This window comes from Vanessa atalanta, chromosome 11 (genome assembly GCF_905147765.1).
Source record: "Vanessa atalanta chromosome 11, ilVanAtal1.2, whole genome shotgun sequence".
In the NCBI taxonomy this organism is placed as follows: Eukaryota; Metazoa; Arthropoda; class Insecta; order Lepidoptera; family Nymphalidae; genus Vanessa; species Vanessa atalanta.
In genome coordinates, this window is record NC_061881.1 from 5,895,254 (window position 1) to 5,909,972 (window position 14,719).

At 34.5% G+C, this 14,719-nt stretch overlaps 1 protein-coding gene across 10 annotated transcripts in view; it reads left to right on the top strand.

Moving 5' to 3' along the window:
- Positions 1–14,719, top strand: part of LOC125067469 (protein lap4-like) — a 64,213-nt gene that overhangs the window by 46,968 nt on the left and 2,526 nt on the right. For 4 of the 10 annotated variants that reach the window (XM_047676108.1, XM_047676109.1, XM_047676112.1 and 1 more), the window contains 13 exons: positions 3,195–3,305; positions 3,376–3,555; positions 4,938–5,096; positions 5,517–5,660; positions 6,540–6,635; positions 6,823–6,906; positions 7,046–7,165; positions 10,510–10,965; positions 12,241–12,346; positions 12,495–12,666; positions 13,034–13,166; positions 13,499–13,594; positions 14,089–14,268. In XM_047676108.1, coding sequence (XP_047532064.1) covers positions 3,195–3,305; positions 3,376–3,555; positions 4,938–5,096; positions 5,517–5,660; positions 6,540–6,635; positions 6,823–6,906; positions 7,046–7,165; positions 10,510–10,965; positions 12,241–12,346; positions 12,495–12,666; positions 13,034–13,166; positions 13,499–13,594; positions 14,089–14,268 — 2,037 coding nt within the window. Of the gene's footprint in view, positions 1–3,194; positions 3,306–3,375; positions 3,556–4,937; positions 5,097–5,516; positions 5,661–6,539; positions 6,636–6,822; positions 6,907–7,045; positions 7,166–10,509; positions 11,854–12,240; positions 12,347–12,494; positions 12,667–13,033; positions 13,167–13,498; positions 13,595–14,088; positions 14,269–14,719 lie in introns of those variants that run through there. The other 6 variants (XM_047676113.1, XM_047676114.1, XM_047676111.1 and 3 more) reach the window with 6 other exon arrangements.

The following is a 14,719-nucleotide window of genomic DNA, read 5'->3' on the forward strand; positions in this document are numbered from 1 at the left end:
GGGTGGCTAAATCGAATATACCATAGGGTTGTTCCATTTCCTTGTTTTATCACAATCACTTATAGGAGATTTTGTTACGTCTATATAATTTTATACAGTGACATATAAATACGTACGTAGTAACCGTTGCTTTATTGGATTGATTTATGTTACTTGTTTATATATCTTAAATTAAATTTACATTATAAATTAAAAAATGATATAAATTTCAAATATCAAAAATTCGATCCCTAAAATTAGTATTTTGTAAATTTTTGAAATGTATTGGCTTAGTAATCAGTCTTGATCGAGAACTAAATATCCTGTAGCAGGATCTATTCTTAGAAGTTTGTTAAATTATATAATACGTTTAATTTATTTTTAACGTACGACATGACATTTTCTACGGGAATGGGATAGGTGAACGTAAGATTCTAAACATCGTTACATTACAATCTATCTTGTCAGATTACAAACTGTCGAAATATTGTGAACCGTGAAATATGATTGCAATTTAACGCATTATTTTTCGCTATATTGTAATCTAATAGATACATACTTACAAAAATAAAATAATAAACTGACATTGAGACAAGACATGCCCATATTTGACATAATTAAAATTATAAACCGTATATAGTATATAATTATTATTATATGAGTTTGGCCCCGTTGTTTATAACGGTTCCGATTTGGAAAGTATTTTAAAATTTCAGAAAAATAAAAAGTAAAATCAACGGAATATACCAAAGAGTACAGCTGAACTTACTTTTAGATATTTCGTCTACATTACACAATTTTTATACCCACAGAATGCTGTGGGTTATGCTTGAGAATATTTATAAAAGTTGTTATATTAAATACTAGTTTTGGCCTACGTGTTAGGGGGCCGTCATAGGTTTTAAGTATAAAAGTTTAATACAAAATTTCTTTAAAATCGGTTCGGTAGTTTAACCGTGAGAGCGTAACAGACAGACAGAGCTACACTCGCCGTTTTATAACATTATATAAAATGTAGCAAAGTAATACTTAATGATAATAAATAAAATGTGTGATCAAGTTAATTCAATTGAGTTTTTATGATGACCAAACATAATAAGCTATAAGTATAAACAAAACAATGATCCAATGGTTACACATTAATTTTAACCGAAGGGTGTTGGTTTACCTCGGTAAGCACCACTCAGTTTCATTTAATTCATTTGGTATGAAGCGATACATAATTTTTTTGATCACCTGAGCACATTAAGAAAACTTTCTTCTTCTTCATTGAATTCTGTATTGTAGCAACATTTAAGTTTAAAACATCCTACTTAAGAATAAGATAGTGCCCAATTTCAGGATCACGTGTTATTATTATATAGATTTTGATATACACTCTTATCTTTATCTTTCTTCAATTGATGAATATATATAACTATAATAACTAAGCTAACCAAGCTAATATTTTCTATTCACATTATTTTTTTTAATTAAGTGAGCCGATGGTTTTTCGTAATTTTGTCTAATTACATTTACGTTTAAAAAGGTGTTAGCTTTGTATTGCTCACATGCAATGAGAGTAAGTATTATTATATCACACTCCGAGTACTAGTTCATCAGTAGTTAAACAGAAGCACTTCTTAAAATTAAAAGTAACTAATTAATAAAATTATTTAATTAGGAATAGCAGAGGACTATCTCATATAGAAACACACTCAAATGCACACATTGGCTAGGCGATCTGACTTAACGATACTTTGCAAGTATTCTGATTAGCACTTACCAAACAATTTTATATATAAATTGTAGTTTTTCGAGTTATTTGAATGAATTAACATTGTCACTGTATAAACAAAAAAAGTCCAAATGGTTTTCTTATACGAAGATTTCTCTAAAGCGGTTAAATAAGTGAGAAGTGGTTGGTACCAGTTAGATAATTTGTGAATTGCTGATTTGCTGCATATCTAATTCACAAATCGGTCGGTCCATTTCAATGAAATAATGTGAAATTCGAATAAAGCTGACCACTAATGTTTTTATTATACATAAAATGATATATATATATATATATATATAAAATGATAGAATTTTTTATTTCATAAAAAATGGGAATGTTAAAAAGGTTAGTTTTGTTCATATTTGGAAAACAAGTAAATAAGAAAATTAAGATCATAAGGTAGTATACTATAGAGTATAATATATCTATTCCAACCATAAGAGAAGAAAAGAAAAATAAACAACATTTGATAGCAAATTGATACGATATCATTGGTCGAGAGCTTGATTAATCTATGATATTCAGTATTGATTTGCGAAAAAATGGCGTTTTGTACGCCGCCGAAACTGTTATCGGAATTTAGGAAGTAAAATTAAAGTGGATGTAAGTAGTTAAGTGAGAGATATTTTAATCATAAACTCTTAGTCGTGCACAATATTGCTGAGTTATTAGCAAATTACGTGTAATACGTAAATTTAAGGTTTGTTTATCTTTATTCCCATTTGATAAAGCTAAAGGTTTCCGTCAAACTAAGTCGAAGGAAATAATTATAATATAATATAATAAGGAAATTGTTCACACTAACAAACGAGTAACGTCTCGTGAGTCATCGAAGCGAGTTTGTCGATGCCACTACTAGACAAGAGTCAAATTCCCATCGTGTTTGCGCGCGGAATAATAAAATTTACCCATACAATAACAATGCAATGACTTTTATTTAAAATTTCACATAAGTTAATATAATTGTTTTAGTAACATTCGTAGGATAGGGAAGGTATATCTTTCAAAATTTAGAATAGTAGTAGGAAAAATAAACGGTAAAATATGTAACTGTACTTGACTATTATGTGAAATAAACAATGGAATATTTATAAAATGTATAAGTACTACTTATACTTAAAAAACATAAACAAGTATAATTGCTTTTATTTTCGGTCGATAAGGTTAAAACTTTCACTTTCACATAAAATAAATAAAATTAAACGCAAAATAGTAAACAACTCCGGCTTTACAGTTTTTTTGTTTTTCTAGTTATCGTAACTTAACGGAAAGCGAGCTACTTTCCGCGTAAGTTCGATTTCGATGTTAACAATAAATTAAATTTCTAAAACATGTCTGGTTTAACCTTTATCGAGACGATGACATATACACGACTACAAAAAAATGCTTTTTGGCTTTGTAATAGAATCTGCAGGAGTGTCGCCCATAATTTATCGGTACCGTTTCGTTGTTACAGGACGTCACACTAGTAAAAGAAGGAGGCTCCCTCGGGTTCAGTATAATCGGAGGAACGGATCACTCCTGCGTGCCCTTCGGTGGAAAGGAACCCGGAATATTCATATCTCACGTGAGTATCACGTCGACGAAGTTCATGCGAGTGCGAGGAACGGCCGACTCTCACTCCCGCGGTCGCGCAGGTCGTGCCCGGCGGCGTGGCGGCGCGCTCGGGCAAGCTGCGCATGGGCGACCGCCTCGTGAAGGTGAACGGCGCCGAGCTGCCGGGCGCCACGCACCGCGACGCCGTGCAGCTGCTGCTGCAGCCCGGCCCCACGCTCACGCTGTCCGTGCGCCACGACCCGCTGCCGCCCGCCTTCCAGGTCAGTGCCCCCGCGCCCCCCCGTGACACAGGATTCGCCGACTTTCATTACCATTACCTCCACCTTTCGAGTTGCGTTGATGTCCGATCGATGTTCTAGAAGATTCGATTAAATTGTCTTTCGAGTTTTCGAGCCTCAATTAGATACTTGTTTGTATATTTTTAGTTACTTGTGGGTTGGAAAAAGCATTTGGAAGGCGTCATTTTAATCTTATAGACATTTTTTATTGAAAGGTAGTTATTAAATTTGTAATTAAATTGTAACCGTTGCGACACACGAGAGAACGAACCTAATACTAATTTATTTTTTACTTGGCGATCCTGTGTCATTCGTGCAGTAAGTTGTGTTATATTAATGATTGTAAAATGAGTGACAGAAAGCTTTATTTATTTGTGAGTTTAAACAGTCGCATTGCAAGTTATTTAGAATGCCATGTCATTTTATACGAACGTATTATGCTGTAACGACATACACTTACAAATCGTACCATGTGCATGATTGCAAGTTACCGGATTCATTAAAAAAGTGATAACGTATATTTACATGAGTATGTTATAATGTAGTACACAACGCTTACGTAGTTTTTGGCAACATGCGAGTAAGATATGCATATAGAGCTTAACACGAATATACAGAAAGACTTATTGAAAGCTGTCGCTTAATAATTGTAAGATTATTTAGAACTAAGAGGATTGAAATTGATGAATTGTAATTTTTTTGTTATAAAATACATAACCTTGTTCTTTTCCACACGTGCGCACTACGGCCAACACAACACAAATACAGGGTCTCTATCAAGTTGAGATTGTTAACGCAACTGTAAGTGAGAACGTAACATGAACTCGACAGTCTGTGTGTTTATCAAATTATTTTGTCAAAATTCCTCCCCTCCCAGTACCATCGAGTGCTCGACCGTCGTCGTAATATTATGCTTCACTCTATTAGAGCGTGACTATAATCCTGAAATAATTTAATGCTAAATTATTTACTTTACAAAAAAATATATTTACCTTTAAGCATCCGGATCCTTTTTGAGGCTTTCTCTTTTAAATTTTTATGTTTTACTTTTTAGAGACCTTATAGTGTATAAATGTTATGTTATTTTTCTAAATATACAAATGTGTGCAGTTATATGTGTACATGTTTGCATGCTTGTGTTAGCTTTGCATGATGTGTGAGTAAGTCGTTTTGATAGCATAGCTATTTAGTTTGTGCGGATTACAAAATTATAATTTGTGAATACCAATACATTCCAGACAATAATGTTTACTATAGTCGCATTATCTATTTAATGATATTCGAGAAGCTTAATATGAATAATATATAATATTTAATATCCCTTATTTTAGGCTAAAACATTAACTTATAATCTGGTTTTATAGGAGCTAACAATAATTAAGCAAGAGGGAGAAAAACTCGGCATGCATATTAAGGGTGGTCTAAACGGTCAACGTGGCAACCCTAACGATCCTAACGACGAAGGAGTTTTCATATCGAAAATAAATAGTGGCGGCGCAGCTAGAAGGGATGGCAGGCTCAAGGTAATATTTATTAAGAACATTAAAATATTACATATGTCACAAGTACATATATTTTATTATTTCATAAATGTTTACAAACATTTTACAAAGTATTCTAATCTATAATTATAAAAAAGTAACAGCCTCGCTTGGAGCATATTTCATCATGCTACTCGTATGTGTTTTAATCGATACACAAGCGGGAGGCTGTTATCCGAATCAGACAGGTTTAATTATAATCTTTTTAACAGAAGTGTTATTGATAACAAATCAATCACAGGAAAACTCAGTGGTATTCGTTTCGACTCGAACTTACATCTTCAGACGTATCCAAGTCGGTCGCTCCTATTAATCGGTCCGACTCGTATCGGACTACAAGCGATAAAAATGCATCAGAGGTTTTCAAAGACCCATAGTAACGAAGTGTTGACGGGCGGCCAGGTGGGCATGCGGCTGCTGGAGGTGAACGGCGTGTCGCTGCTGGGCGCCACGCACGCGGAGGCCGTGAACGCGCTGCGCTCCGCCACGCACGCGCCGCTGCACCTCGTCGTGTGCCACGGGTACTCGCGCCCCGAGAAGTACACCGTACGTATCCCACTGCGTGCCCTGCATCTACTTTACTCATTAGCGGCTTCTGATACATTTTCAAATCGCAGAGTCTAAAAATTTTTTACCCTAGGTAGGCTTGAAAGGAGTAGCAATATTTTTAGTTCTGTCATTTAAACGATATGCTTAGGTAAAATATTGTTTACGACAGTACCTGCCCCATTATTAAATTTCATGATCACATATAATTAACTGCAACAAGCTTGCATCTACAATTCTACATACGAAAAATGTATATTCTAATGTAAGACTTCAAAAAGTTACTGGTTTATTATGTATAAATTGAATGCTGTATACTTTACGTTATATATTAATGAGAAGAAACAGCAATGATAAAAAATAATATTAAATTAAGAAGATATAAGAAAGTAACGAACACATTTTCATAAAGGCAAATCAAATTTCAGTGATACATTAGAACATGTCAGATTGGCATATTTTTAAAAGGTATCTTTTAAGACAGTAACTTTGTAATGTTCAATCAACAATGCGACATGATTTGTATTGCACTGTCGATAAAATCAGGAACGCATTTTAAGGTGACGAATTTATTTTATACGATATCTAGTTATTTAAATCACTTGCATTTACATTTTGCCGCTTGTACACATAAATATATAGCCCTATAGCACGTTTTGAAACGCAATGATGCTGTGTAAGTGCACATATAATTGCGTAGTATGTACTTAGTAGAGTAGTGTATTAAAAAAAAGTAATTCCTTGATATTAATTGTATTTGACAAAAGAATCAGTCATTAAACGGCAATAACATGCCATCCACCAATTAACGTTTTACGCTAAGACACGTTCGTGTAGTAGTAGCACAGAGTGAGATAGAAACTATGCATGTTTGGACAGACGGGAAGCGAGAGCGGGACAGCAGATACAGGCGGCTCTCTTTCTCACTCCACCTCGAGTCTAGACAGAGATGAGACGTTGCACCAACATCAACAGGTTTGAAGCTTTGTTTTTTTTCTTTCAGTAATTGATAATGATTAATTTAAAAACTGTATAACATATATATTATATTTAGACACTTTGATGCTTTCGTTCATAAGATATTTTCACGGTGAGATTTTTTTATGTAGAATAAATATATTCTTTTTATTACAATCATTACAAATATATCGATTTATCGCAGGATCAACATAATCGACAGGACTTAGTGGAGTTTGAACATGAGAAACAAGTCGCAGAAATGAGGGAAAAATCTACACCTGAAAAGGTAAATTACTACACCATGAGGTGACATGAGTAAATTAAATCAAATATTTGGTATATTTTTAATAACTATTCTGTAAAGTTTATATTGCAGGAAGTGTACTCGATGAACGTCGTAATTAACGACAGATGACTGTCCCCAGGTAATGGACATCGTGCACGCCGTGGAGAGCATCGCGCTCGACCCCGCGCCGCCCACGTCGCCGGAGCCGCAGCACAAGACCACCACCGTCGTCATGTCCAAGCACACCCTGCAGCCTCAGGTACGTCGCCCCCGCCCCCCACGCCCCCCACGCCCCGCAGAGCCCCGCGCAGCTTGCCGGTAGAAGCCCGCATATAGTTACAGATGAGACCTTAATCGGTGGCTTCTGCTGTATATCGATGATAAAATCTATTAATTTTTGACACTTAAGTTGCAGTTACTTAAAATTAATCTGACCTCGCTTTGACGATTAGGTACATGAGATTTATTTATATTATAAAAAAAGTTTCAATATTTTTAAATAATTAAGCCACTGGAGTTTTTGGCATGGAAGTGAAGTTTATGTAGTTGTAGAATACTTTTAAAACAAATAACATATTTAGGTTTTGTTTAACAAATTTACATTTATTTCTGCACGTCGATCTTTCTAGATAGCATGTACCCCCTGTATTATATAGCTTGCATGAAAATATTTCCCCTATTTAATAATATTAAGTAATTTAAGTATTTTTAATTTATCTTAATATATCTTCCAAAATAAATGTCGTTCAGTATATATTAATGTACTTAATATAATTTGTTAAACGGGATGGGTTAACGCTATAGTTCTTTGATTGGATATTTTGTTGAAATATATTTTTTTATTATTAGATTTTGTGAAACATTTCTCTTTGTAGCGCCAGGCTATGAGCACACGTAGCCTGAAAATGTGCATGTTACCTCAGTTCGTGTTTGTGTAAAATATACTCGAAATTGTAATGGAATTTTACGATGTACCCCTCCTTTTGAACTCCAACTTCATAGCATAAGTATATTTATATAATACTTCCTAGCTTAGATCGATGTCGTTACGTGTTAGTTACAAATCGTTCGTTTTTACCAAAGAAACTAATAGATTTTAAAAGATATGAAAATGTACTTACAATACATATTACGTCCATTGCAGAATGCAAACCCTGAGGGAATGGAAGGAAACGCATAGTACAGCAATTAAACATCTGTCCAAATAGTGTACATATATAGATAAATACGTATGTAAAATGGATTCGTACTTTAATTATTATATTTATATAATAAATTTAATATGATCTACAATTATAATAGGAGTGTGGAATTCAGTGTAAAAAGTTTCGATTGATATATTTCTAGAACTTCTGTTATATAATAGAATGTTTTATACACGATCAAACGGAACTTATTCGAATATGCATTCGTGTTTTATTATATGTAAGTAGTTTATTCATACTGTGTGACGTATTTAAGTTGCCTTTTTAATCATATACAATATTTAAGTGACTAAAAAATCAGCAAAATATTACCCAAAAATATACGATTCTGTTAAATATTATTTTAATGTTAATTTAAATAAATATGTATCAACAATGTTTTGCTGTATTTCCGTATTTTTAGTGCAAGGCTAGAAATACTAATAATAGACTTCAAAAATATACTTAAATCGAATTGACTTCGCTTTGTATATCAATAAGACGTCAACCTGCATTTATTTTCAATGAAGTTATTCAAGTATGATGACTACGGTTGAGGGTATTTAGCCTTAAGAAAAATGCAGTTTACCTTTCTTCGAGATGTAAATTTAAATGTTAGCATGAAGGTTTATTATATACCCAAAAGTAATATATTTTGATGGTTACTGATATATGGAAGTTTATGGATAAGTACTCGTTTTGTGTAACACTGGATGTGTGTTTGATTCCTACATTGTTCCCTAATAATAATATTTATATAAAGCCTTTTTGCTACTTTACCGAATACTACTTGTAATCAGCTATTTACAACTATATTATAAAACAATAATCTGAAATGACCAATATTGTGAACTATTGAGCATATATACATGTATTTATTATGGTGTTTCATCCTGTAGTGACTTGTACTTTGAACGCCTTTTGGATACCATTTTATAACTAACTTACTTAACCAACATGTAGATCTGTAACACGCTATATATTTATTGTACACAAAATAATAGAAGCTATAAATACAAATCGTACCATATACTTAAAAGCATCCATATAATATTTTTGTGTCAAATTATATTCTGCTTTAAAACCATAAATCCTAAACAAGTTTTCGTTACTTAGTTTATATAGCACCGTCTACAATATATTATATTAAGGTTAGAATTGTTTTGTAATTTGTTGCATTTTTTAAGTCGTACTCCACTAATAAGTTGTATAAGATAGCTAAGAACTCCATCGCATCACACCATTATTTTAGGGTTCCGTATACAACTATATAAAACTGTAAAATTCCTTTGTATATTTCTAAATTTCATATTATGATTTGGTTGTTAATTGTAACCTAATTCCAGTCTCTTATATTGTATCGTTTTATACAACATCAAAAAGTAAAAGCAGAATCATTTTGCTGAAAGTTTTATCCTTTTAAACCGGATATCATGAATTACATACAAAATGAATCATCTCAATTTGGCACGCATTAACTACATGTGCATTTTTTGCGCGACAACAATATTGGAAATCGTAATTATTATTTGCATTCAATTAAATGAAACTAATGGGCCCGGTTCACGGAACCCTAAAGAGGTGGACTTGCTTTAAATATTTATTATTTAGGATTTAAATATAATTATTATATAATTCAGTTTATGCAAAATGTAATGTCAACATTGAAATTTACTTATTAATTTCACTGTCGAACATAAACTTAGTGCAATAATGTACGTTTATTTTTCACGATAAAATTATGTGTCAAAAATAAAAATATAATATAATGTCTGCTCTGAAATTAAGTTTGTATTTCTTACGTTTGGACTAATTTTAATTGTATTTTGGCCTATATTTCATGAAAATTTTAATTTCGCTTTAACCTTAGTTTAATTTCAAATTAATATTATTTTTTATGCAAATCATAATTTTTATCTCTCATCTCATTTTTTATACATATCAATGTTACTGTATTTGGCTGATTATTAAATATGTTATTTGGATATTTATTGGATAAAATTTAATTAAAAAAATGTACTTGATATTTGCCAAATTTACAACTGCCATTTATTTCGACATTTGATAAATATTCTTAATTTCATTTTCACTTTTACTTTGTATACAACATATTGTAATCAAAATTATATTTTAGTGTTGAATTTAAATACACGTTGTTTAAAAACATGCCGTTTTTCAATTTAAGATTTTTGTTACTGGATTTTATAACATTTATTTTGGAAGATTTATTTCGTCGCAAAGTTGCTCTGTTGATTTGTCTTTATCTTTATTTTTATTCGAATTTTACTTTACTACAGCCGTTTTATTGCAAGTCGCTGTCGCTATCCTTGCTATAATTTTGAAATTGTTCTTGTGATAGTACAACATAAGTAAGTATAATATGTCACAGCAACGAAGTATATAGTGTTGGTTTCGTTAGTCGTCTAGTGCTCAAGCGGCGCCGCCCTCACCGCTCGCGATGTTTACGCAACAGAAAGTGAAGACGCCGACTCCTCCGCCTCACCCCGCCGCCGCCTTCGTATCGGACGGCACCTCCGTTGATCCGCCGCCATCACCAAACCCACCGCAACCTGTCAAACAGAAACCACAAGTGCCCCGCAAACCGCAAACGAAGCGAGTTAGTTTCATTTCGGAACCTCATGAAATACACGAACAATCGTTGTCGACGAACGATCGGACGAGCCCCAGAGCCGTATCGCATGGAATGCATGATAAAATTGCTGAGGAATCTTCGATTACTAACGATGCATGCCATGGCAAAAGCTCTTTACTAATACGAAATCGACCCACAAAAATAGAGCTAAGCGAAACGAAATCCAGTATCGTACGCCCTGACGAGTTTATTATTCCTCCTCCGCCTCTCTTCGCCACGAAAGTAAGTCAAAGTCAGTTAGTTCATGAAGAGGCACGCGAGCTAGATGTTCCCCTTATCACTATCGTACCCGAACGAGTAGTTCTTCCTGAACATATTGTGGCCGAAACAGCTATGCAGTCATCTAATTCGACTAATTCTTCGGAAACTGATTTCCCACCTGCCGTCAATTTCGAAACACTTCCGTCCTTAGAAACTTCATTCAAACTAGACGATCCTCTCCGATCACCCATATTTTCCGAAGTGCCTTCACATCAACTCTTTCGAACTGATTTTCCTTCTAATGACGATGATGACTATTATAACGATTTATCCATCAGTCCAGTAGGAGAACCCGATCCGCCGGCGTTGTTGCATGCACAATATAAAACACTTCCAACTGTTTCACATATACCCAACTCACCTTGCTATTTGCATCCCGACGTAGGTTACTTTGACGATGTCCCTGTGACATCTCACGTTTCATTGCGTGATTTAAGAACTAAAAATCTTAAACCCAATATGATACATTCAACAACATACCCACCTAGTAACCCCTACCCATCTTTAACGACGGTCGCAGGAACGTTCAATCCATACACATGCACTGTTCCGGTACGCGTTACGCATGAAATGTCATATTCGATTTCTAAACCCCAATTGTCACCGTCATATAGTTCAGTAGGAAAAGATATAAACGCCAACGTTACACAGTCTGTTCCAATTAAAGCGGGAGATGCCCCTAAAAGTGTTCAATCAGAAAGAAGAGTCCGTTTTGGCGAAGTGACGACCGCGCCTGAATTTGATAGATTTTCAAACAGTTCAGAATCGATGGGAGAAGAAAGTACTTCGCCCGCATCTACCCTGAAACCCGCATGGAGCAGCAAAATCAAATCCTTTGCCATCGGCGAGGTAATAATTAATGTACGGCATCTTACCCACAAAACACTTCAGCTTCTTTTGATTGTGTTCGTCGACAACCCGTCTTGAGTTATGACTAAAACACACGATTCCATTATCGTCCCATGATACCTCGTTATCGTCATTAACTTGCATTTTTTTATAGTTTGCATGTATCTATTTATTTACGTTATTAATATTATAATTTTCTTTACGTTCATATGACCACCTAAAACTTTATCGACTGCATGGGTGTTTAACAGCCTGGAGATGGGTTTTCACGGCTTGTACATACGTATATGCTTTTTTATTCATTAATTTTATTTTTCATTTCATATAATACACCTGTAATGTATTCATATAATATAAGAATTTAAACTAATATTAACGATTTTACAGGCTTCCCCACCTCAATCTGGTAATTTTGTGAAAGCGTCTGTTAGCGATAAGAAAAAGTTTTTCGAAAATGCAATGGAAGAGAGTCATAAATCATCGCCAAAGCCAGGTACGACAATTAAGAAAAAAACATACATTTGATTTATTTCATGTTTTTGTTAACTATTAAATTGTTTTGTTAAACAATTTAATCCATTAATTAAGTATAAAAAATAATCATATAAAGTTACTTATCATCATTTTTATATTATTTGCAGAAAAAGTGTTCACATTTTTATCAGCGGATGAGGTGGAGAAATTGAAGCAAGAAGAGGAGAGGAAGATGGCTTCTCTGTCGCGCGCTGAACTCGACTCGTGGTCCCCCGGGGAGGACCGACACAGCGGAGACAGCGAGCATTCTGATGACGAACCTTATGAGAACGGCCATAGGTAATATAATACTTTAACCATACACTTACTATACTATACTAACGCCTTGAATATTTTATTTCTGTATTTGTTTATTTATATTGTTGGTGTTCGAGCCAATAAAATATATTAGTCGGATTCTATTGAAACAGTATATTTGTCGACACTTGTAGGATTTAGAACTAAATATCTCTGACATGAGAGGTTTTTGTTGTAAAAGCGTATATGTACTTTGTTTAATACAAAAATTACTAACTTTTTGTAGTCGGATACGATATGTAATAAGAATGCATTTCTGGATAAATGTATTTGATATTGACGAACGTAGAGCATCACATCATCACATCATCATCATCGTGTATATATATAGTAACCGTTGCTGTTCCAGTGTGTCGCTAGGCGGTGTGAGTCCGTCCGCGAAGTCCCGGCGGCGTGGCGGGCGCGAGGGCGCGGAGGATGCGGGCGCGCGCGCGGCGCGGCGCGCGGCGTGGCGGGCTGCGCGCTTACGCTCGCTGGAGCAGGTACGTGAACATCCATCCCCTCTCCCCCCGCGCCGACCTTCTTCCGGTTATTTGACTGTTCTTTCCTGTGTGATCACAACCGAATGAACGGTCAGATATACGGTGCTCATTCGGTAATTTTAAGTAGCGAAACAATTATGTGAATCTGTTGAGCACTGAGCTAGTGACGGATAGCTTCCTACTTAAAATATTGCTTGTTTTGCTCGAAAGGAATTCTAAAAGATCTGGCTGTTGCATATACGAGAGCAGAGATATCTTTGAATGTGACTTAACTTTCTGTAAAAGCAATCGCGTCTTAGAATTGAAAATGTAACTCAATCGTAACATTTTAGGACGCGATTGAATCACAAAAAGCGATTAAAAGCATGGTGGGTCCTGCGCATGAAATCATAGGAGAGGTGCCTCCGAGAGATAATTCTCCTTCTGAGGTAAAAATTGTAATATTAATCATTTGAATGTCCCCCTGGTGTACCTAATAAGATTGATCATAATTGAAAAGAATGATATTATAATCCATTCATTGTCATTATTTTCAATTTACAAAACTGATTCATTCTGTTGTAATCCAAAATATCTAATCCAATATGTACTTGTCTGATAACATTGTATGTCATTAACATTTTGTCAATGTAATAGCTGGGGTAGCAAATATCGATATTAATTTGGATTCGTGACTTCCAAAAATACTTCACTAATGTCATCACAAACAGTATATACGTTTCATATTGCAGATTAAATTAGTTATAGCACAAATAAATTCGATATGGCTTAATTATAACGCGTCGTGTTAAAACAATTGAACTTAAATATAACAATTGTGTTAACTCTGTGTTACCTGTCACTGTGGTTGGGTACCGCTTCGCTCACATACGCTACGCGTATTATGGGGTGTGTATGTCAATATTGGCTTTAAAAATTATAGAAATGGCCCCTGCCACGTATTGCGTTACGTACAAAACCGGGCCCGATACTGGCCGTGAAGGAGAAGGAAAAATTATTAGACGAGCGCATTACCCTTCGCACGGAGGAATACGTGTGTCCGGCAACCGGCGAGACTAAAGTGCGAACCGTCGAATACATTGAAAAAGTCATTGAGAAAGAGGTACGCGACGCGCGACTGTACATGCATAAGTATATAGGACGCTGTACACAAATAATGCCGTTTCGTGTGTGGTTTTATTGTACTTTCTATTTTTTTTTGTATCATACAGAATATGCTTAGCTTTATACGTGCAGATTTAATGACTACGACTGTATTACTGACTTTCATCTAACTGTATTTGTGACTTATGATCTCGTATCAATGATTTTTTTTTTCAAAACCAGGACTCGAATTGACTGACATAATATTTTCAAGTTTAAGAGTTTAATTTGATGGGGCCTTATTGCACAGAATGATTGATTTGTACTAGGCACACTGGTGCAACGCCGTATATTAAATTCGTTTTAAGTAGAGGAACACGTAGTTTTACACAACTAATTTGTAAATATGGTGTCAAGATAAAATTATGTAAATGGAATTAATTGGTGTTGAAGTATATTAATGGTAATAA